Source organism: Oryza brachyantha, chromosome 3 (assembly GCF_000231095.2).
Source record: "Oryza brachyantha chromosome 3, ObraRS2, whole genome shotgun sequence".
NCBI lineage: Eukaryota > Viridiplantae > Streptophyta > Magnoliopsida > Poales > Poaceae > Oryza > Oryza brachyantha.
In genome coordinates this window covers 5991506-6013463 of record NC_023165.2, presented here as the reverse complement: position 1 = coordinate 6013463, position 21958 = coordinate 5991506, and the positions used below count along the sequence as shown (strand labels likewise).

Below are 21958 nucleotides of genomic sequence, written 5' to 3'. Positions count from 1 at the left end.
CAATCACCTCTTTACTCTCGCTTACTCTTTCACTCTGATTCATTCATCGTTTATTATGAAACATCATGATATTTTTCTTACAAACTTAATGTTTCCTAAATAACCCATAGATACTTAGAGCTTATTCAGTTCGAAGAAAAAACTAATGATTTGATTTCTATAAAAGCCAGATTTATACGAATGAAGCATATGAAATTCAAAGGAGCATTTTCTTTTCTATAAGTTATATAAAAACATAAAATAATTTCTACTCCTAATTAATATGGGTATGTATTATTATTCCTATTTTAGAACGCGGGGAGAGTAGCGGCGGTCTTGGTTCGTTCCTACTCGGGCTCGCTCGCATTTGCAACACACAAAAGCAGTGGAGCCCAGCTAAGCTAGCTGTTACTGTTGCGAAGTGACTGGCTCCTTGTACAGTTGTCCTGCCGTTTCAATCTCTGTTGGATACACTCCCCTTAGTTTCTCTCTCTCTCTCTCTCTCGGATGTCCATGAAGTCTGTGGCAAAAGCAGCCTTCTTTCAGCCACTCTGAGCAGCATCCAGCTACATCGTCTAGGCAGCAGTAGCATATGGTGGACAGAGAGGGGAAGTCCTGGCCATCCTGTCCAATGGCAACTTCACAATTAAATTCTTGCATCTTTATGGGGTGTTTGTTTGTGCGTGTGTGCTTTGAACAGCATGGGGCTTAATTGCCTCGATAAGAAAGGGGAGGGTACTCTCGAGCAAGGTTTTCTTTTTTTCATTCATGCAAGAGAGCTCATACATATACTTGGCATCACAGATCCCTATGGAGTGGATAGCTATCGTGAGAGAGGCCAAGAACAAACTGCTCTAGATTTTGTATGCTCGCATTGCATTAGGACTCTCCTGCTTTTGCTTTGGCCCTCTCATTCCTTTTGCAGTTTTGCTCAGCTCACGGGTCCCTCTCATCTCCTACCTCGTCGTGCACCCGCGCGCCTAGCTCTTGCATGAATGTAGAAGTAGCGAGCTAGCGGCACTGCGAGTGGTGCGAAGCGAGAGCGGCTACCGTTGTGCATGGTTGCTGCGAGCAGATGGATAGCGGCGGCAGCAACTGGCTAGGCTTCTCGCTCTCCCCGCACATGCCCATGAAGGTGCCGTCCTCTTCTGGGCCGGCGACTGCTCATCATCATCCTCCACCTGATGCTGCCGATGCCATGTCGTCGTCTCCTCCCAACAGCGCCACGACGACCTGCAACTTCCTCTTCTCCCCTCCTGCGCAGATGGTCGCTGCTTCCCCTGGCTACTACTACGTCGGTGGCGCCTATGGAGATGGAACCAGCACTGCCGGCGTCTACTACTCGCACCTCCCTGTCATGCCTATCAAGTCCGATGGCTCCCTCTGCATCGTGGAAGGTCACTGCTCACCTCACTCTTTTACCTCGATCTCTCTTTCATGAGCTCTGACTTTCGATCTTCTCGGCGTGAAGTAGGCATGATGCCGTCGGCATCCCCGAAGCTAGAGGACTTCTTGGGGTGTGGCAATGGCACTGCGCATGATCCGGCCACTTACTACAGCCACCAGCAGGGCCAAGAAGAGGACGCAAGCAGGGCGGCCTACCAGCACCATCAGCTTGTCCCCTACAACATCCAGCCATTGACGGAAGCAGAGATGCTGCAGGAGGCCGCGGCGCCAATGGAGGACGCGATGGCGGCGGCCAAGAACTTCCTCGTCACCAGCTACGGCGCTTGCTACGGCGGCAGCCAGGAGATGCAGCCGCTGAGCCTCTCCATGAGCCCAGGGTCCCAGTCCAGCAGCTGCATCAGTGCAGCCCCGCCGCAGCATCAGATGGCGGTGGTCGCTGCAGCTTCCCCCGTGGCTGCTGCTGCTGGTGGCCAGGGAAGCAACAGTAATGACGGTGGCGAGCTGCGTGTCGGGAAGAAGAGGGGCACCGGGAAGGGGGGCCAAAAGCAGCCCGTGCACCGCAAGTCCATTGACACGTTTGGGCAGAGGACCTCGCAGTATAGGGGCGTCACCAGGTAAGTTGCTTTCAAAGATTTGGCTTTTGTGTTCATCAGATCATCACATCATCTATGGCTATTTGCACACTTAGGGCAAGTGTAGAATGCTGGAAGGTTTCTTCCTTCTGGATGAAAAACATTGTTTGTTGCAATGGTTCTCGTACTGACTATTGGTTTAATGTGTTTTTAGTTCTAGCTACCGATAGGCATGTGTGGTCTGTTCTGTGTAGCACTTGTACATTTCTGTTTTTGCGTTAATCAGTTTCCTTCGCAATAGATTCTGCCATTTCTCTTGTTGTCACTCGTTAGTAGTACTAGTTTCCAGCATTGATGTGTGCTGCATTTGTTAGTCAGTGGGGCAATAGTTGAATTTATTCTCTAGTAGGAATAGCTGATTTTGGTCCATTGCACAAGATAATGTGGCCTGGGTGGTCTCTGTTGCTTCTGATGCCTCTTCATTTCTTTGTATAGTAGTATTAATGACGCACCGACTCTCTTGTTTTTGAGCAAATTATGTGCCCCTTTTTATATTGAATGACCAAGGTTTGTGTGTGTTTCATTCACTGGAGCAGGCACAGGTGGACTGGAAGATATGAAGCCCACCTGTGGGACAACAGTTGCAGAAAGGATGGGCAGACAAGGAAGGGAAGACAAGGTTGATGCTTGAACATCTAGTACTAATGCAACATGAAAATTATCTATCTTATAAAGCTTATTGACTATTGTTTTGATTTTTGTGTTTCACCATAATGGGCGTTACCATGACCAAAATTGGATCGCTTGCAGTATACCTAGGTAACTATTAGCCCTTACAATGTCTTCGTGGTCACTACCATTTGGTAGTATATCCGTTACTGACCATTTCTCTGTGTTCAATAGGTGGTTATGACACTGAAGATAAAGCTGCAAGAGCTTATGATCTGGCTGCGCTGAAATATTGGGGGCTATCGACGCATATAAATTTCCCGGTATAGATGATGAAACTATGTAGTACGGTAACGGTTTGTTGCGGAACTTTGATGGGAGTGTTCATTTTCTGTAATGTGGACTAATTTGTTGTGTTTGGCAGCTAGAGAACTACCGAGATGAGATTGAGGAGATGGAAAGGATGACAAGGCAAGAATATGTTGCACACTTGAGAAGGTCAAACAGAAGGCTCGTTTTGCCTGATTTTCAATTCTGTGACCATTGTTAAATTGATATATATTCACAAGCTGTAGCTGGTCACAGGAGAAGCAGCGGGTTCTCTCGCGGTGCGTCCATCTACCGGGGAGTAACAAGGTGCTTCATTTTGCCTGAATTAGTTCAACAACGCATTCACATCAACATATAATCTTACCATATTATATGTTATCTGCATTACAGGCATCACCAGCATGGAAGATGGCAAGCTCGGATTGGCAGAGTTGCTGGCAACAAGGACTTGTATCTCGGCACTTTCAGTAAGAAAGATGGTGTACTCTGTTTGATCTTAGTAGTAGAATCTAAACGCTTTCACAAAGTAATGTTGCCATAACCATAAGTGATTGCAGCTTTTAGCACTAATATTAACTAACTAGCATTCCTTTGGGATGTGACTATGGATGCTCGATCGAAATTGTCTTGTCAAAGTAGATTTGCCAAAGAAGATTGACATCAATCAGAAGCTTTTACTGCTAATCTCTAGTGTTGTCTTGGAGCACATCATTGATGCGATTCTTTTCTGATCATTCTTTGCTTTTCCAGATTGTTGTTCTTTTCATAAGGCTGTGACCTCTGAACAAAGCAAACAGTTGACTGTTTTGACTCCTTTGGACTAAAAGTAACATTAGCACGATGCAAAAACAACCAGATCGAAAATTGTACTTTGCAGTAGGATCTACCTTGTTTTTCTGATGCTAATCAAGATGAACTAACAAGGAGATGTTTCCATATTGGTTATCCATATTGGTTAACTCTTTTTACACAATATTTGGACAGGCACTCAAGAGGAAGCAGCAGAGGCGTACGACGTGGCTGCCATCAAGTTCCGTGGCCTCAACGCGGTGACGAACTTCGACATAACAAGGTACGACGTCGACAAGATCATGGAGAGCAGCTCGCTGCTGCCTGGTGAGGCGGCACGCAAGGTCAAGGCGATCGAGGCAGCGACGGACCATGTTCCCGTGACCCAACCTTCCATAGGCCGTGAGCTGTGCGCAACGACGGAGGAAGCAAGCGCCGCCGCCACCGCGGGCACCGACTGGAGAATGGTGCTCCATGGATCACAGCAGCAAGCCGAAGCCTGCGCCGAAGCACCGACGACAGATCTTCAGAAGGGCTTCATGAGCGACGCTCACTCGGCTCTTCACGGCATCGTCGGGTTCGATGTCGAGTCGGCAGCTCATGAGATAGATGTCTCGGGAGGGAAGATCAGCGGCATCAACTTCTCGAACTCGTCGTCGCTGGTGACCAGCCTGAGCAACTCGAGGGAGGGGAGCCCCGAGAGGCTTGGCCTCGCCATGCTCTACTCCAAGCATCCCAGCGCCGTCAGCCTCGCCACCATGAGCCCGTGGATGCCAATGCCGGCGCCGGCGGCAGCGCACGGGATGAGGCCGCCGGGCGCCATTGCTCATCTGCCTGTTTTTGCTGCCTGGACAGATGCTTAACCGTGTTGCTGCTCCCTAATCTTGCTTTTGATTGGCCCTTTTTTGTAAACTAAAGCAAGATCAGCAGCAACCAGGTTTTTATGGTACTTAAATTAGCTGGAAGGTTGAATAGCAAACTTGGTTATGTTGTTTAGCGGGTGGTCTGTGTAACCATAGGTAGGGAATTCAGGCAAATCTGTAGCGTATCCACTGGTAGTAGTAGACGTGTAGTGGTAGACTGGTGGTGTTCTTTGCTTCTTTTGAACCCCTTTTTGGGAAATTTGGTATGTATGGCTTTTAACACGAAATCAGGCTGTGGCATGAAAAGGAAAAGGTTCAGTATTGAGTTGAGATGGTTAGCCCTATCATTTTGCTTTTGCTTGTAAGCCAAAATTAAATTTTTCAGTCTTAAATTTGAATTTGATTGTGAGGTATTTTTATTGATTTGAAATAAAAAAATATATATTATTCATAAATTATTTTCCTTTACAAATAACCCTAATCATCCCCTGACCCCTGTATCTCCTTGAAGCTAATATGTGGGGTCGTCGGGAATTCACTGCAGGTATGATCTTTTGACTAGAGTGCCATCTCTCTCGTGTTGCATTCTTTTGCTTTCTCTGCATGGCACGGCATCTCTTCATGATGGCGACGAGAATCATATACATTCCCTTCTTTTTGGTAGGAGGGGGAACGTTACATTCCAGCCCCAATCATTCCAAAGGGGTTCTCCTGCAGATTCTCATGGGGGCCTGTTTCCATGTCCCAGCCTGCAGCTTCATGATGGCACGCCTGGTGAAGCTGAGAGCATGGAACGTGTATTTACAGCCACTTTGTTTTTTTTTTCCCTCTCTTCCTCGATGTATGTACGTGCGTGCGTACGTACGTCGTGCATGAAGAAAAGGGCTTGGGCACTCGCCAACACGGCTGTGGTAGTGATGGCAATCATGGCGTGTACCGGAATCTTGGCGCCCTCTTTCACCGTGTCACTGTCGTGCCGGCACAGGGAGGGAGGGAGAGACCGGAAGCGACGGAGGTGTTTGACCCTTGTACATTGGCAGCGAACCGAAAGGGCGGATACCCGCACAGTGACGCGCACCAGCTGGTCCCTTTTGGCTCCTGCCTCTCCTTGCGCGACAGCCTGTGCGTGCCGTCGACCGACAGGCGACAGCCGCGCCCGCCCGAGATCCAGCAAGGCAAGGCCGATTGTGCCAAAGCTGTAATGCTAGTGGTAGCTTCGCTTCCCCTCCGAGCGAACCATGTTGCTCGTTCGCTGGTCGCAGTGCCCGCACAGCCACCCGTACCGTACGTACCTCCTCCACACACACACACACCACCACCACCACCCCATGTGCTTGCTCGGCCCCCGGCGTCAGGCGCGGGGCGGGCGGGACGAGGCGATAGTGATCGCGTTGGCGGCAGCGCGGGGGGGGGGGGGGGGGGGGGGGGTGCGTCTTGTTGGCGGGGGGCGCGGGGCACGCCGCACGGGGTGGTTCGTTTCGTCGTTGGCGTTTGTCCCGGTTTGCTTGCGTCGCGCAGGTCGGGGGGTTTTGGCCGATTTGGGTTTGGGTTGGCATGCGCGAGCGCGATTTCGTTGGCCGCGGGAGGGGTGGCAGCTCGGCATGCAGGGGGAGAGTGCTCACCGGTTTTGTGATTTTGTCGCGGCACCGCACCAAAACGCTGCCGCCTGCCGAATAGTCCGTTGACAAAGGTTTTCTTTTTCCTCCCTTTTTTGCAACGACCGGAACGCAGCATGCTACGCAACTGAAATTGGAACAACATTGCATAGTAATGACAGAGAATGAACGGTACGGTGCCAGAAGAATATGAGCCATCCGTTTGAAGGTGGATGGCTATAGATCCCTCTGCTACAGTGCGATAATATAGTAGATTTATTAGTCCTTTTATTTACAGTAGTTTGCTACAATGTAGTACAATGAAATTGCTTAAAAAATCTGTTATTTTTCTCCTTGCTTTTTACTGTAGTTGTCTACAGTGTCAGACGATCCAAATCTCACGACATGATCTACGGTGTGTTTTTTAGAGTTCGACTAAACATGTTGCTAGTCTCGTCTGCTTTCGTCACGGACCACATATCACAGTTCCTCGCGCTCGGTAGCCGGTAGCAATTGAAACCTACCACAGAACTGAGAGAGGCACGTGTAATCCCAGTTCGGTCATCAATGGTTACCAGCACTATAGTTCGGAAAGCTTTGATACCGTACCGAAAACTCGGAGAGTCGGAGTGCCCGGTTAATCGAGCTGCCCCCGAGTAGTAGTAGATTGCATATTTTACCTGGTTCATAAACGCGAAGAAACATAAACGCGGCCTGGGCTGTGATCCGCAACAGATGCAGCACGGCGTACGTATGCCACCGTGTCGCCAGGATGGGAGCCTGGGAGTCTGGGACTGGGGCAAGGCGTGTGTTCGCGATCGAGAGGGCATCTGGGTCCGCCGGCCACCGATAACCAGCCGGTCAACCAACTTTGGTCCCGATTATTTTTTCTTAGAAACATCACATTAAATCTTTAAATACCTAAATAAAATATTAAATATAGATGAAAGAAGAAACTAATTACATAGTTACGGAAAAAATCTTAATACGAATCTTTTGAGTCTAATTAGTCTATGATTAACCATAAGTGCTACAGTAATCCATATGTACTAATAATGGATTAGTTAGGCTCAAAATATTCGTTTCGCAGTTTACATGATAGCCGTGAAATTTATTTTTTCATTCGTATCAAAAAACCACTTTTTAATGAGTGATATCCGATCAAGATCAAATGTTCAACCTCACACTTCTTTCAAAAAAAAAAAATTTCCCTTCAGTTGCTCGTGAGAAACGAGGTTCCTCTCTATCCTTCTGCTTCACGTCGCACCACACGTCTATCAGTGTTGACTGATTTAGTGACATGACACAAAGTTTCATCTCTCCCTTGTTTCCAGTACACTTTTTTTTTCTTGTTCATCAGAGAGAGAGAGAGGGCCCCTTTGTCATGGCTATGGCTAGAAACCGAAAACTTGGCAGTTCGCCGCAATAGGTGGGATAGCTTGATGGGCTCTTGAGCCTAGTACTGGTTATTCTAGCAGAAGTCATTACCAGAAAAAAAAAAGGGGGCATTCGGCCCATCTGATTAGCTAGCCCGCGTGAATTGGTTTCGCCAGTGAAGTTCTCATTCGGCACATTTTAACTTAACCCGAGGACCGAGAATTTTCTATTTCAGCGGAGGTTTGTAATTATTATTTATTTTTCATCTTCTTTTCTTGGACAATTAATCTCTATGTCTATCCCTTTTCCTTAGATGCCTTTCTCACCGTAAATATTTCTCTAAATTACATATTTAGAATGAGTCCTCTTTTGTTCTTGTCCACTGTTAATGTTGCGGTAGCACATGATAGTTATTCTGTAAAAAAAATGATGCCCGTGTTTCAGGACTATCACCTCTACAAAAGATTATTGTTGCACTTACAATGATAAGCAATAGAGTTGCAGCAGATAATGCAAATTGTCGATAATACCACTATAGATAGTTTAAAAAGATTCTTTACGGCTATTGTTGAAGTATTTAGAGAAGAGTAATTGCGATATCCAAATGAGACTTATACTGGTAGGTTACTTGCAATTGGAGAGCATCGATGGTTTCCTAAGATGCTAGGATGCATAGATTATATGCACTGGGAGTGGAAAAACTGCCCTCTACATAACAAGGCATGTATAAAGGAAAATATAGCAAGCCTACTATAATTTTGGGGTTGTCGATTCATGAGATCTTTAGTTTTGTCATGCATTCTTTAATTTGTCAGGTTCGCACAATGATATAAAAGTTCTCCACAGTTCCCTTACCTTTTTAAGGCTAGGAGAGGTACCAGCTCTGTAGGTGAATTATGTGATCATCGGGAATGACTGAAAAATCAAGTCTCATATCCCTATGTTGTAGAATGTTTTGGTGATTAATGACAATATGCATTGGAACTAATTATTTGTATGAGATGGAGTGAATAGGTTGAGGACCCAACTTAATCACTTAGTGGTTACTTCACTTCAACTTCAACATTTGGTTGTTCTCCTATTGCAGAAAATACTTGGGTTTGATCCCAAGTTGCTATATCAATGTTCGAACTCAACAAACCAATATAGTTGTCCATTTCTTCACCTACAAATAAAAAATATAAGCAACACACTTACATTATAAACTGCAACAAATATCTTTAACCTCCTCTCCACGTCTAGGTTCGGGCATCCCTCCAAATCCACCTGATCTATCTCTAGATCTACTTTCTACTTCTTGAATCCTTCTCTATGCATTTATTATATGTGGATTTCAATTGAGAGAGGAGAGTAGGCAAAGGGAATACACCGGCAAGACGGCGAACTGACGACGACGATGGTGACAAAGATACTACGCTGGTTGTGAGTCTTGTGACAAAGATGGTCCAGACTATGGTGAGACCGCTATCTGGCGTAAGGTGAGAGAAACACTAGTATCATATATTTTTAGATGATGAGGTAAAACATATGATGGAGCCTCTTTTTTCTACATATGTACGCTTATCTTTTCGCTGGTACTTATGCTTATAAGATAAAATTTGAGTTATTAACCTTAAATTTGGATATAAATTTGAAGTTTTTTCATCATAATTTATTTTTTAGCATTTACTTTTAGATCGTTAAAAATATATATGTAAAATTTTTATTTTTTAAAAATATTTTTATTTAAAAATATATTATTTGATTTTTTATAAAAAATCTTAACAATCAAAGTCAAAGTCTAATGGGCGAACGTTCTGGGCCCGGCGCCGCGAGCGAACGGATTGGCCCATGTTGAAAAATAGCCCGTTTCTGGTATATACAATCCATGGGCCAGCCCATTTCTAGTATATATGGTTTTTTACTTTGGGGTGGGTATAAAGTTTACATGTCTAAATTTATATGTATAATTTTTTTCTATATTAAGTTTTATATCAATAACATATATATATATATATATATATATATATATATATATATATATATATATATATCTAATATTTGAGGATTGCTAGCGCACGATATGCCGTCGGACGGGATACTTTAAAATAAAACGAAAAAGCAAACCCGTCATACGGCAGAGTTTTTGTTTAGAGGATTGCCTCTGCACATCCCCGCACGCCTCTACGCTTCTGCCTGCCTCCGCCATCGCCGCATGTGCCGCCTTCGCCATCGTCCGCCGGCCGTCGCCGATGTCGCGCTGTGCACCGCAGCGCCACGCTCTCGCCACCGCGCGCTGCATGCCTTTACCGTCTTCGCGCTCAGATGCGCTTCACGTATCAGTGCAGCTGGTACCAGATGATACCACTGGTGTGATACTAGTTGGTATCACCTGGTATCATAGCGTGACAAGGGAAGCTCAAAAACATGGTACCAGGTGGTACCAAGCGGTACCATATGATTCTAAGTGGTATCATATAATGTCAGCGTGTATCAACAGGTATCAATAAGTATCAATAGATATTGCTTGATTACCTTATGAAAACCTGGATGATACCAATTAGTATCAACATGTGTCAAATGATACCAAAAAGATTGTAGAAGGTAATAACAGATATCAATCTGCGAGGTCGTAAGTGATATCACATGGTATCAGAAGGTGCCAACATGTATTAACATGTATCACTAAATAATATCAACATGTATCGTATGTTAATAAGTGGTATCACATGATACCATTTAGTATCAACAGGTACCATATCGTGATATCGAGCTCATCGTCGCTACGGATCGCTAGCAGCACGTGTCGCGGGATGACTCCGTTATTCTTGTTGTCGCGCGTCACGTTCCCGGCGAGCTCGAGCACCTGGAGGAAGGAATACAAGAAAAGGGACAGGCAATCCGAATCAGGCCAAGGTACTCAGCGGCGGGGCATGACTGTGCATGCGGCGAGGTAGACGAGCGTGACGTGGAGGTGCGCGGCAAGGTAGACATGTGGAGGCGCGTGGCGTGGAGGAGGCATGCTGCGCGGAGGAGGAGATACGAGCAAAGCATTAATTGTCTCGATCGTACGACATGAAGTACGTTAGCTTTTTCGATAATATTTATATCCTTTTGGTTTGTATGTATGTATATGTGTATCTATATAAAAGTTTACATGTATAAATTTTATGTGTCTAAAGTTTGTAGGTCTAAAGTGTATTATCCATATAAGTTTATATAGATAGAGAGAGGAGGTACACCGTACAAGTGATCGCGGGGGAGTTTGAGTCACCGCGCGCTCATTAGACCGGCGGCGGTAACACTTACGGATGTTCAGATGCATCTGCTCGACGGCTTTCTGATCGAAATCGCAAAAAATTCCCCAGGAAATTAGGAAACCATGAAGCTTCGTCTGCGTTCCATGGACCAGCGCGGCGGCGCCGGCGCCGTCGCCGAGACCCACCGCGTGCAGCTGCCTGACACGGCCACGCTCTCCGACGTGAAGGCTTTCCTCGCCACCAAGCTGTCCGCGGCGCAGCCCGTGCCCGCCGAGTCCGTGCGCCTCACACTCAACCGCTCCGAGGAGCTCCTCGCCCCCGACCCCTCCGCTGCCCTCCCGGCCTTCGGCGTCGCTTCTGGTGACCTCCTCCACTTCACGCTCTCTCCACTCCCATCGCCCTTGCCTCCGCCCTCCCAGCCCCAGCCCCAGTCCCAGCCCCTGCACCGTAACCCTAACGCTAACCCTAGCCCTGTTGTTCCCTCGATCGCGAGAGCTGTTGGCTCGACCAAATCTCCTGTGGAACCTGATGCCCCCTCGCTTGCGAGGGCTTTTGACGCGATCAAATCTCCCGTGGATTCTGGTAGCTCCTCGTCGCTGCCGCAGGCCTCATACCTGAAGCCTGGCTTACCTTCCGCATCTGACCCACATCATCCGGTACCACCGGATGTGGTGATGGCGGATGCCTTCGCTGCGACCAGGAGCACGCCAAGTTTCGTCGTCAAGGCAATCAAGAGAGAGATCGAGAATGCGGGCGGTGCAGGTGGATCCATCATCTACCGCCTTGCTGTGGCGCTGCACGCGGCCTTACTCGATTCTGGCTTCCTCTCTGCAAACCCGGTGGGGTCTCGCCTTCAGATGCCACAGGACTGGGGTTCAGGTTCTTTTATCCCCATATCAATGAAGTATACCGTGCCAGAGCTTGTAGAAGCGTTACCTGTAGTTGAGGGGATGGTGGCAGTGATGAGCTACTCCTTGATGGGGAATTTTATGATTGTATATGGGCATGTGCCTGGGGCACCATCAGAGGTGCGAAGGTTGTGCTTGGAGCTGCCGGAGCTTGTGCCTTTGTTGTACTTGGATAGTGATGAGGTGTGTGCAACAGAGGAGAGGGAGATTAATCAGCTGTGGAGGGTGCTGAAGGATGAGATGTGCCTGCCTCTGATGATATTGTTGTGTCGACTGAACAATTTGAGCTTGCCACCATGCTTGATGGCACTGCCAGGTGATGTCAAGGTGAAGATCCTGGATTTTATTCCAGGGGTGGATATTGCTAGGGTTCAGTGTACGTGTAAGGAATTGAGGGATCTTGCTGCAGATGATAATCTTTGGATGAAGAAGTGTGAGATGGAGTTCAAAGCTCAAGGGGAGGGTTCTCGGGTGGGCAGGACTTGGAAGGAAAGGTTTGGGGCAGCCTGGAAGGTTTCTACCAATAAGCGCCCGAAGACAACCAGGCCGAGGTTTTCGAACTATAGACGGGGTTACTATCCTTATAGTCCACATGTCTTTCCGGTGATTGGCGGGGATACAGACAGGCTCCCGTTTTTCGGGCATCGCAATCCTCTTGGGCGCACCTTTGGAAATCAGCGCAGGAACATCTCACCCAGCTGCAATTTTAGTGGACATGGTCACAACTTTCTTGGTTAAGTCATTTTGTGGGTTTTGCTACTATGTTAAGAATATTTCATCTGAGAAGCTACATATAATATGTTGTACATATTTTAAAGTTGGTACTTTATGCATGTTCACTGTATTCATAATATTTTATCTCCTCCCCCCACCCCACCCGCGTGGTATAGCCTGTATTTACTTATGGTGCCAGTGTAGTGCTAATCATGGCAAAATATTTTTTTATTCCCTGAACACCGAGTTAACTGGGTTTATGAGTGAATTTGTGAATATATATATATCTTTAAGCTTCATTATGCTTTTTTTGTACACTTTTTAGACAGAATCGAGACTGTTATTATGAAGCATTTAAAACACATGTACTCCCTCTGGTAAAAAAATTGTCATTTAGGAAAAGATTTAGTCAAACTTCTAAAATTCCGACAACTATTTATTTGGTTATAATAAATTTATAAAACCAAATAAGTTTACGATATTATGATAGTACCTTTCGAGGAAAATCTATGTATATCATTTGTTTTGCGTTTAAACTATGCATTTAAGAAATAATTGGTTGTCGGAATTTTAGAAGTTTGACCAAATCTTGTCCTAACGCCATATTTTTTACCAGAGGGAGTAAATTGGAAGTCTCTTTTGCTGGATGTGTTTCTTCAATCTGACTATTTTCATCAATCAAGGGAGAAATAAGATACTTAGGTCCTGTTATTATAGTCACTTGTTTCTATAGTTGGCAGTGAAATAACTGGAAGCGTAGTGGTGTCTGTCTTTTGTAGAAGAAATGTAATGTCCTTGTCATCTCTTTGTTAGGAATATACTCATCTAATATAGAACATAATTAGGAGTATTTCCTTGCCTTTTTGTGCTATGGTAAGTTATGCATATTATATTATTATCTTTATGTGCATGGGGTGGTGTCATCTTTATTTACATGCAAAACTGCAACCCTAAAAAGGACAAACAAATTGGATAGGCTGTAAGCAACTCATCAAACAATGTCTAAGAGCTAGTATTAACTTGGGCAGCATATGATCTGAAAATAAAGAAGGTAAAGGTGAACATATATCATGGATGGATCAATACACTTTCTGTTGGTTTGGACTATAACCTCTGGCGCCAAACAAATTTAGTACCTTAGAATTTTCGCATCTGGCAATAAAATCTATTGTTGAGTTACAGTTGAAACATGTATAAACCTAAGGCAAGGATGATATATGGTGAGTGGATCCTTAGTGAGAGAGTGAGTGACACGTGTTATTGAACAAAGCCTATGGCAGGTTTCTCTTACATCAGGTTTTACCATGCTATTCTTCATTCTTTACTCTGCATAACATTGCTCATTGTACTTATGCACATGATTTGTTAGTTTCTACCTAGTACATATTATTTTGTGATTTCACGAGTCAAGTGTTTGTTTTCTGTATATTGTTGAAACTGAGCTGTGTTATTTAAATGTGCGTACCTTTTCCTTGTTTCATAAAAAAAACTTCTGTGGCACTGTTGGCTTTTGTTTTGATCATCCTTTCAGTGCAAGTACTTTTGGTTCTGCACACATGCGACATTTAGTGGATTTTTTTTTGAATCAAATACATTGTCAGTAGTTGGGGATGGAGCAATCTGTTACCTGGGATGCTTTTAGCCAGTGTAAAACTTATATGACTGACTGGCATTTTATTCCTTATCATTGTAATTGTATTTAGCAGGAGCATTGTCTGAAACTTATGTCTTGGATCAGATATATGTGTTTTACCATGTGTGAATATATTTACTCTGACCAAAGGAAGGATAATGTACTGGCTGGTAAGTATACTTGTGGCAGTTATGTGCAGAAGCCTGTCGCACAACTCAGTAGGTGAGTAACACTGCTGTGATGAAAAAATGTAGATGTTGTATGCCGTTTTATAGGAATGGACAAATGTTGATCAAATGTACTCTGCAGAACTCTGGGTAGCTATTCATTTCTTCCTAGAAATATCCTGAATATCTGTTATGTTATCTGCGTTAGCCAGCTATGTTTCTATTTAAGTTAATTCCTTATTCCCTTGTGTCCTCCTTTGTTTGTCTGTTGCTTTATTTGTTTGTCTGTTGCTTTATTTTGTACAGTATTTTGGAGATCGTCAGATCCTTATTGCTTGCATTTCAATCAAAAACATTATAATTTCTCCAACTGATGTTTCCTCCTAGTATTCATCCTTGGTTGCACATACTTCCTTTTATGATAAAGAGAAATAAGTCATCTTTTTTTCCACTTCAACTTATGAATATTTTCTTGATTGTCGATTCACCAGCTTATGAATCCAACTCTAGTATATGCTTTTGCTTTTACTTTTCCTTCGCAATAGGTGGTTTATTATGTTAGTTTTTCATTCCCTTGTCAGTGCATTACTATTGGGTTGAGTTTGCTGTGGTATCATTTGGTTGACTTGGTCCAGGTAGAATTTTTGATGAGATTTAGTCCTTTTCCTAAGTGAATGTTGGTTGCAGGATCTATTGTTGAAGAGACGCTTCACTTTTATGCTGCAGTGACCACTTGAATTTATGAACATTTCTCACTGTACATTTTATCAGCTGATCCTTTTGAGATATTTAAGTTATGACTAAAGGCGAAGAATGGATGATTTCATTTGATGATTTCTTTGTAAAATGCTAATATAACAATCAATAATGATTTCTCGTGGACTTTAAAGCAATTCGACATTGCTGTTTCCATACCATATTTTCCTTGAGGCTATGATGGTTGAGTGAACGATATAGCCCTTCCCTGTTCATTGGAGGCTGAGAGTTGGGCTGCTGGGGGACCAAAGATTGCTCGATTTTCTTAAAGTGCGCTTTATATTGACCGCAGAGAGAAAGATCACTTTTTTGGTGTAGGCGTGCATCTATCTGCTTTGCCTACACATGTCTTATTGACTATTGGACTCATCTGTCTTTATGCTGTACATAATTAAGCCATGACATATCTTTCATGAGATTTAACTTTTTGATTACTTCTCTTTGGAGTTTGGACTAAGACTGAACCACCGTTACGATACTCAAATGGGAGCTGTACGGAGTGTCTCGGAGTCCAAGAAAGGCTACAACTTTCACTGAGGGATTACTCTTTGCTTGAGATTTGGTGCACTGAAAAGATTGTGGGGGAAGTAGCATGGGAATAAAGAGTTTATAAATCCAAATGGGTAAGAATTTGATTGTTTTACCCCCAGGATATCTCAATGCTATGATTGGTGATCTAAATTCTGGTTAAATGCTACTTCGTGGTTCCAGGAACTTAGGGTTTCAGTTTCAGTTATGTACCAAATACAGTATCAGTTTCAGTTATGTGCCAAATACTTCATATTGTAAGATTTTTTGAATCTGATTACATTTATCCATTAAGCAATGTATATGGTTGTATATATGTCTAGATTCATTAGCGTTTATATACAATGCTAAAAAATCTTGCATTTTATAACAGATGGAGTACCGGTTCTAAGCAGCCTTAGGCTTTACTCATTGTTACTTCTACCACCAAGAGTTCTGGAAACTCGTATTCTTCTGTTCCATTTTCAACTTTGCACCTGCATATGTTTTACGCTCTCAGTCCGTGCTACTATTGAAAGACTATTGCATTGCAGTTGAGGACTTAATTACTTGAAGCGATACTGCATCCCGGCCACCCAGTTCAATTCTCAGTTCCATGCAATTTGTGAGAACTGAGAACAATAGTAGCACTCTACCAGATAGCTGGCTGGTGCTGCACAACTCACAAGCTACAGGCAGCCTCAGCGGAGTAAGTACAAGAATCCAATTCGCTGCCAAGACACGTCTGACGCTGCCGCTGGCAGGAGGATGCTCCTGCAGCAGGCATTCACTTTGACTGTATTATTCCACGGCCAATCCTTACCAGCTTCCCCCGTCTGCTGGTGCCTGCTGCTAAACAACTCAAACGGCAGGAGCAGCGAAAGATGGTGGCAATTGACACCAAGATTCCAAAACCTCTTGAAGTGAAACAGCACAGTGATGAACTGCTACATTGACACTTGGGCACTCTACTTTAAGCTTTGCTTTTGCTCTCTCATCTGCTACTAGTAGCATGCTGGACCTTATCCTTGTGCAAACCCAATTAACATAACAGGTATTGCTTGTTGGAGAAGGCCTAACCGGGACCGATTTTTAAGCCAAGGTGGATTGGATAATCTTGTGGCAATGAAAGTCTGCAAGTATATGAAACTAGTCTTCTTCATGAAGGGAGTACTTCTTCTATGCTTACACAGTGGAGGTGTAGAGATCAAATAAAGACACTGGGAAACTGGTGGAAGTAGCAGGGGTGGCCTTCTATCTTTATTTTCACCCCTGCTGTCCTAGCCACATGTCTGCAAGCAGCCACTACATGGTGAACACTATTCGTTCTACCATAGGCTGGTGACTAACTAACACTACAGCACTTCTGATCAAGAGAAGGAACAGAGAAAGCGGCAGTCCTCCCCTCACCTCCTAACTGGTAATAAGAACTCTTCCCTTTCATGGTAAATTTATATCACTACGCATGCTCCTGCTCCCTGCTGGGAAATGGTCGAATATGCAGGATCTCGAGCAGCACTGCAGGATCTCGAGCAGCACTGTCTCTTGTTCAATCATTTCTGCACAAGAGCATTTTTCCCATTATTAAAGAGGTACCATGAGGCACCACTGTAAAATAGCGGTACCTCATGGTACCTTCTAAAGGATGATAAAATTGCTCTTTGCACAAACATTATATACTGGCAGGACATTTTCTTTGTAGATAGTGCATTGTTTGTTTTTTCTTGATGAAATTAGAGTACAAGAGCAGTATTATTAGCTGTTAGTTCATTAAGTGCCAACAGCCTTTTTTCTTAACTGTTTCTGTGCTCTTTTTGCCTCTTCACATATCTCCTCAATCTACACATTAAAGAAAGGGGAGAAATTTCAACGTTCTGACCCTTGTCCTTTGCACCTACCTGGGTTCAATCAATTTCTGCCTTCTGAATTTTTAGCCCTCTCAAACTGTGATGCTAGAAGCTCTGAATTGGTGAGTACGAAGTGTTGACAGCCTGTGTAAATCCGGCAGGCATTGTCGTTCTGGACAGATCATTTACAGTGCTGGCACCAAATTCGGATGATGATATGTACGGTACTCACTGTTTAGAGATGAAGAATCCCTCAGCTTTGCCACTGATAACAAGCAGCTCTCCTTTTAACTTTTATCGATCATAGAACCTAATCACTTCCCTGGTTTCTCTCTCTGATGATCTCATCGAAGCTTTGCACTTTCTTAGCTGTTGGTGTCTTTCGTGCTCTGTGGATCTGATTCTACAGACTGAACTTCTGATATTTCCATTCAGGGTGATAATTTGAGCTGTGTAACAACTAAAATCTAGCTAAACTTTTGTTCTTGTTACCTCTACCCTCACATCCACCCCGGCGGATACACATTTAGAGTAAGGTCTGTAACTTTGTTATGCATTAATTACCACAAAAACTTGAAACAACACTTAAATCTGGGAACTGCCGATGAAATCTGGATCCCCTTTTCTCCTCTTTTCAATAATTGGTGAACATGTTAAGAATAAGACTTCGAAACTAGTAAGACTTATAAGTTGGGTTCAGAAAATTTGATGAGGGGCATAAGTTCAATTGTACAGACTTTAAGAGGGTTTAAACATAGATGGATCTGGCTCATTAATTAATCATAACCTTATTCTGGGATGGCCCATACAGTGGATGGCAGTAGCATCTGTTCCTTGGTTTGGTCTTCATTTTACAGTACCAACTGTAATTGATCTTAATTCAGAGATTTTTATTCTGATTCATGGATGTGATCCAGCTGGTGCATGGTTGTTAGCAGTACCGACAATTCTATTCCGGGACTGTGGTTTCCACCTTTGCCCTTGCGTTTGTCTATTGCATTAGGCTCACTTAACTTTTCACTTTGGACAATCTTTATGTAAGGCTGCAAGAGTTAGTTGTTCCTTGTTGAGCCTTGCAAGAAATTGACTGCCACATCTCCCGATCTATCCTACCCTTTAAGTAAAGCTCCTTCACTTGTCAAAGCTGACAATTTAGAAGGCCATCACGCATTTCTTAAAATGATTGCAATATCACCCTGAGATCAAGTATCAAGCACAAGGTTGGTGATTTGGTGTTCTTTTGTGTGTATGTTCATGGGAGTATACATAGACTAGATAGACTTATCTCAGAAAGTTGCGATATAGTGGTCATCATGTGACTGACCATCGTTTCTCTGCAGATGTATTCCCCTCCCCGCACTGCTGCTGTAAACAACCGGGGGCATTGTTTCGAGGTTGGAGCTAACCAGCTTGACCTTGTCATGGATTTCGACGAGCCAATCCTTTTTCCTGTGCACAATGCAAGCTTGCAAGAGGGGATTCAGTTTTACAATCCTATCAGTGGTATGCCTTCTCTTGTTAGTTATGTTCTATGTTCAAGGACAACCACAATTTACTCCTTTTTTGCGATTAGATAACCACGGTTCCCTAATCTCTGAAGTTTCTAACTATTACAGTATCCATGTTCCAACACTCCCCAGATTCCCAGCTAAGTAGAAACATGAGCATTGACAAGTGTTTAAAGGGCAGTAAAAGAAAGGGCTCAGGCGAGGGCAGTTCATCACTTCATTCCCAAGTAACAAGTTAATTAGAAGCTCCCTTTGCGTAGCTCCATCGGCTGAGAGCATGTTCTCATCGTGAAAACTGTACTATTACTGCAGGAGGAAACTGGTGAAATGCCTGAGAGAGAAATCAGCATGGAGCATGCTGGAGAGAAGGCTGGTGATGCTGATGCTAGCAGGGAGGACTACGTGCATGTCCGGGCAAAACGCGGCCAGGCGACCAACAGCCACAGCCTTGCAGAAAGAGTGATTGATCTCTCCATCACCATTAATGAAAGATCTTCCGAATCTGTGTACCTTTCTTGCTGACATAGCTTCACCATCTGGAATGCAGTTTCGAAGGGAAAAGATCAACGAAAGGATGAAGCTTCTCCAGGACCTCGTCCCGGGATGCAACAAGGTAGCAGCAACGCCTGCGAGCAGAAATTTTCTCACGGTTAATGGTGATGGTTTGGTGTGCTCTAACTTGTGTTGAACATGCTGCTTTTGACAAAGCAGATTACAGGCAAGGCCATGATGCTCGACGAGATCATAAACTACGTGCAATCTCTGCAGCGGCAGGTAGAGGTATGTCTCCAGAAACTCCAGACAGCTCAGCTCGTCAACATTTATCCGCACGTCTCAACGCCAATCACTGAAGCGTCTATCAAGTGCTTAACCGTACCGGGTCTTGCAGTTCCTCTCGATGAAGCTCTCAGCAATCAGTCCCGAGCTGAGCTCTGGCCTCGACCTGCAAGATGTAAGATGGAAAGACCAAACTCTGAAGAACAGACAACTCGCATGTCACCCATTGCTACTCCATTCATGCCTCTCTTCTTCTCTTAACATACACAGATCCTTTGCGCACGAGATGCTCGATCCGCATTTCTGGGATGCAGCCAGCGATTGAGCAATGCCCATCCTAGTCTGTACAGGGGGGCTCAGCAAGGCTTCTCACGTCCTGGTCTATATGGTGTGACTGTCAATAATCCAGCAGATGTTCACATGGCAAGAACAACTCAGTTGGCCACATTTCCTCAAGTCTGCATCGAACTCCACTTAAATAGCTCAAACCCTTAGAACTGCCAAGAGTGATTCATGTTTTTTTTTTTTACTATTTTTTTGCCGCAGCAGAGGGGCCTTATCTGGGACGAGGAACTTGGCAACATCGCTCCGGCTGATTTCGCTTCAGACGCCGTTCGCACCAGTAGCCTAGAGAACTCTGGTATTTTCAGAGCTCCTATACTCTCTGAACATGTTTAAAAACTTCTGTAGCTGAAATTCTGGCGATCCTGACGCTGCAGATTCGATGAAAGTGGAGTAGCTAGTCACTGGTCAGCAGCTTGTGATGAACAATTGACACGCCTGAAAGTCCCGAAATGATAGCGCGTTGGACTGTTAATGGAGTCATGGAGAGATGCACTCTTTCAGGTTGTAAAGGCTGCACAGGTTTTCCTTGGGCTGAGAGTTTGGTGGTTGTCAAGGAGAACTCCGTAGTCTACTCATGTACATTTTGACTAATCGAAGGGACGAAAGTTTGGGATCTGGTGTGCTCTACTGTTTCTACCTGGGTTAGTTTGTGTAACTGGATTTCCTGCCTAATGGGTCTACTGGATTAGTTGTCCCATTTTTAACTTTCATTTTGAACTAGCTGCAGTGTATACTCTCATCTTTACTGAACTACTCCATTCAACAACAAATACTTATTAGAACAACAATCAAACTTTAACGTTTTGGTCGTGTGTAGTTTTTAAATAAAACAAACAAATATAGTCATTCTCATATATGCATTTAAAAATACTATCACGGTATCACAAGTTTACTAAATTTTATAAACTTAGTATAATATAAAAGTGATGGTGGAAATTTCTAAAGTTTAATAAAAGATCTTGTCATAAATATCAAATATTTAAGATTGGAGGGCAGTTGTCACTAATAGCCAATAGGCTACAATGCAACGATCTATGGCAATGCTTACAAGTTTCACCCTGACGTTAACGAACTTCGTAGTCATTTTTGTGTTAGTGGTAGTTCGTTAACTTCGTAGTCATTTTTGTGTTAGTGGTAGTTGTGTCTTATATTTTAGAACAGATTGAGTAGATATAACTTTAGTTTGTAAAAGCCATAAAATACACTTAATTTGACTGCACCCATCCCAAACTATGAAAATTAAGAAATTAAGAAAGAATATATGGTTGGTTGAGATGAAAAACTACGAGAAGAAATTAAATAAAATATGGTTACGATTAGTTGAGATAAAAGAGTTGACGTGGAATATATTATACGTCAAATCTTGAACACCAAAATTTGTCATATTTTGGAATAAAGGGAATAACTTTTTAGCTTACAAAGTCATTTGCGAAAGTTGTTTGCTTAGAGCATGTTCAGTTTGATACCATTTTCAATCATATCAAATTTTGGCGTTGTCAAATTTCCGTAAGATAGTAATCCAAACACATCATAAATACTTCACCACACCAAGTTTTTTTTTATAAACTTCTAAACGTCCTTCCATATAAAGATATTTGCTAAGGTGTCAAACTAAACAATACCGGCACATCTCTACAATTCCAAAATTTGCCATAAAAATGCCAAAATTTAGTGCAAAACTACATAGTAAGTACTTGTTTTAAGCTGCTCACTCCATCTCAAAATAACAGCTTCTAACATTTAAAATTTGTCAAAAAGTATAATGACCTCTTCACCTACATTTTCTTTTCAACTAATTAGAAGCTTCCACCAAATTTCTTCACCAACTTACTGTTGCCAACCAATCACAATCTCTAAAAGAATTCATTTATCCGCATAAATATAAACATGTACAATCCATATTCATATAGAAAAATAAACTCTTTGTGAGATGAGGTAATAATTTTGTCTTATCTCACATGTACCAATACGTACAG

General features: G+C 43.5%; 3 protein-coding genes across 7 annotated transcripts; all 3 read left to right on the top strand.

Moving 5' to 3' along the window:
- The first annotated feature begins 991 nt into the window (after nucleotides 1–991).
- Nucleotides 992–4944, top strand: LOC102713806 (AP2-like ethylene-responsive transcription factor CRL5). 2 transcript variants are annotated; one of them, XM_040522279.1, is made up of 9 exons: nucleotides 992–1376; nucleotides 1454–2000; nucleotides 2555–2637; nucleotides 2769–2777; nucleotides 2862–2950; nucleotides 3052–3125; nucleotides 3213–3263; nucleotides 3348–3424; nucleotides 3942–4944. In XM_040522279.1, exons 1-9 carry the CDS (start codon nucleotides 1055–1057, stop codon nucleotides 4607–4609), a joined length of 1920 nt encoding a protein of 639 aa, XP_040378213.1. In that variant the 5' UTR covers nucleotides 992–1054; the 3' UTR covers nucleotides 4610–4944. The 2 variants fall into 2 exon arrangements, with proteins under 2 accessions (XP_040378213.1, XP_040378212.1); XM_040522278.1 differs by having other exon boundaries at nucleotides 2552–2637.
- A 5862-nt stretch (nucleotides 4945–10806) lies between these two features.
- Nucleotides 10807–12745, top strand: LOC107303425 (putative F-box protein At1g23770). The gene has a single exon (XM_015834765.2). The coding sequence runs from the start codon at nucleotides 10943–10945 to the stop codon at nucleotides 12464–12466; it is 1524 nt and encodes a 507-aa protein (XP_015690251.2). The 5' UTR covers nucleotides 10807–10942; the 3' UTR covers nucleotides 12467–12745.
- Nucleotides 12746–16674: 3929 nt separating this feature from the next.
- LOC102711960 (transcription factor bHLH49-like) lies at nucleotides 16675–20760 on the top strand. 4 transcript variants are annotated; one of them, XM_015835041.2, is made up of 10 exons: nucleotides 16675–16925; nucleotides 18693–18855; nucleotides 18969–19087; nucleotides 19173–19319; nucleotides 19408–19473; nucleotides 19572–19640; nucleotides 19750–19812; nucleotides 19908–20093; nucleotides 20184–20277; nucleotides 20357–20760. In XM_015835041.2, the coding sequence occupies exons 2-10, from the start codon at nucleotides 18693–18695 to the stop codon at nucleotides 20374–20376; spliced, it is 927 nt and encodes a 308-aa protein (XP_015690527.1). In that variant the 5' UTR covers nucleotides 16675–16925; the 3' UTR covers nucleotides 20377–20760. The 4 variants fall into 4 exon arrangements, with proteins under 4 accessions (XP_015690527.1, XP_015690529.1, XP_015690528.1 ...); XM_015835043.2 differs by lacking the exon at nucleotides 16675–16925 and adding an exon at nucleotides 18437–18572 and having other exon boundaries at nucleotides 18993–19087; XM_015835042.2 differs by lacking the exon at nucleotides 16675–16925 and adding an exon at nucleotides 18439–18572 and having other exon boundaries at nucleotides 20187–20277.
- The last annotated feature ends 1198 nt before the right edge of the window (nucleotides 20761–21958 follow it).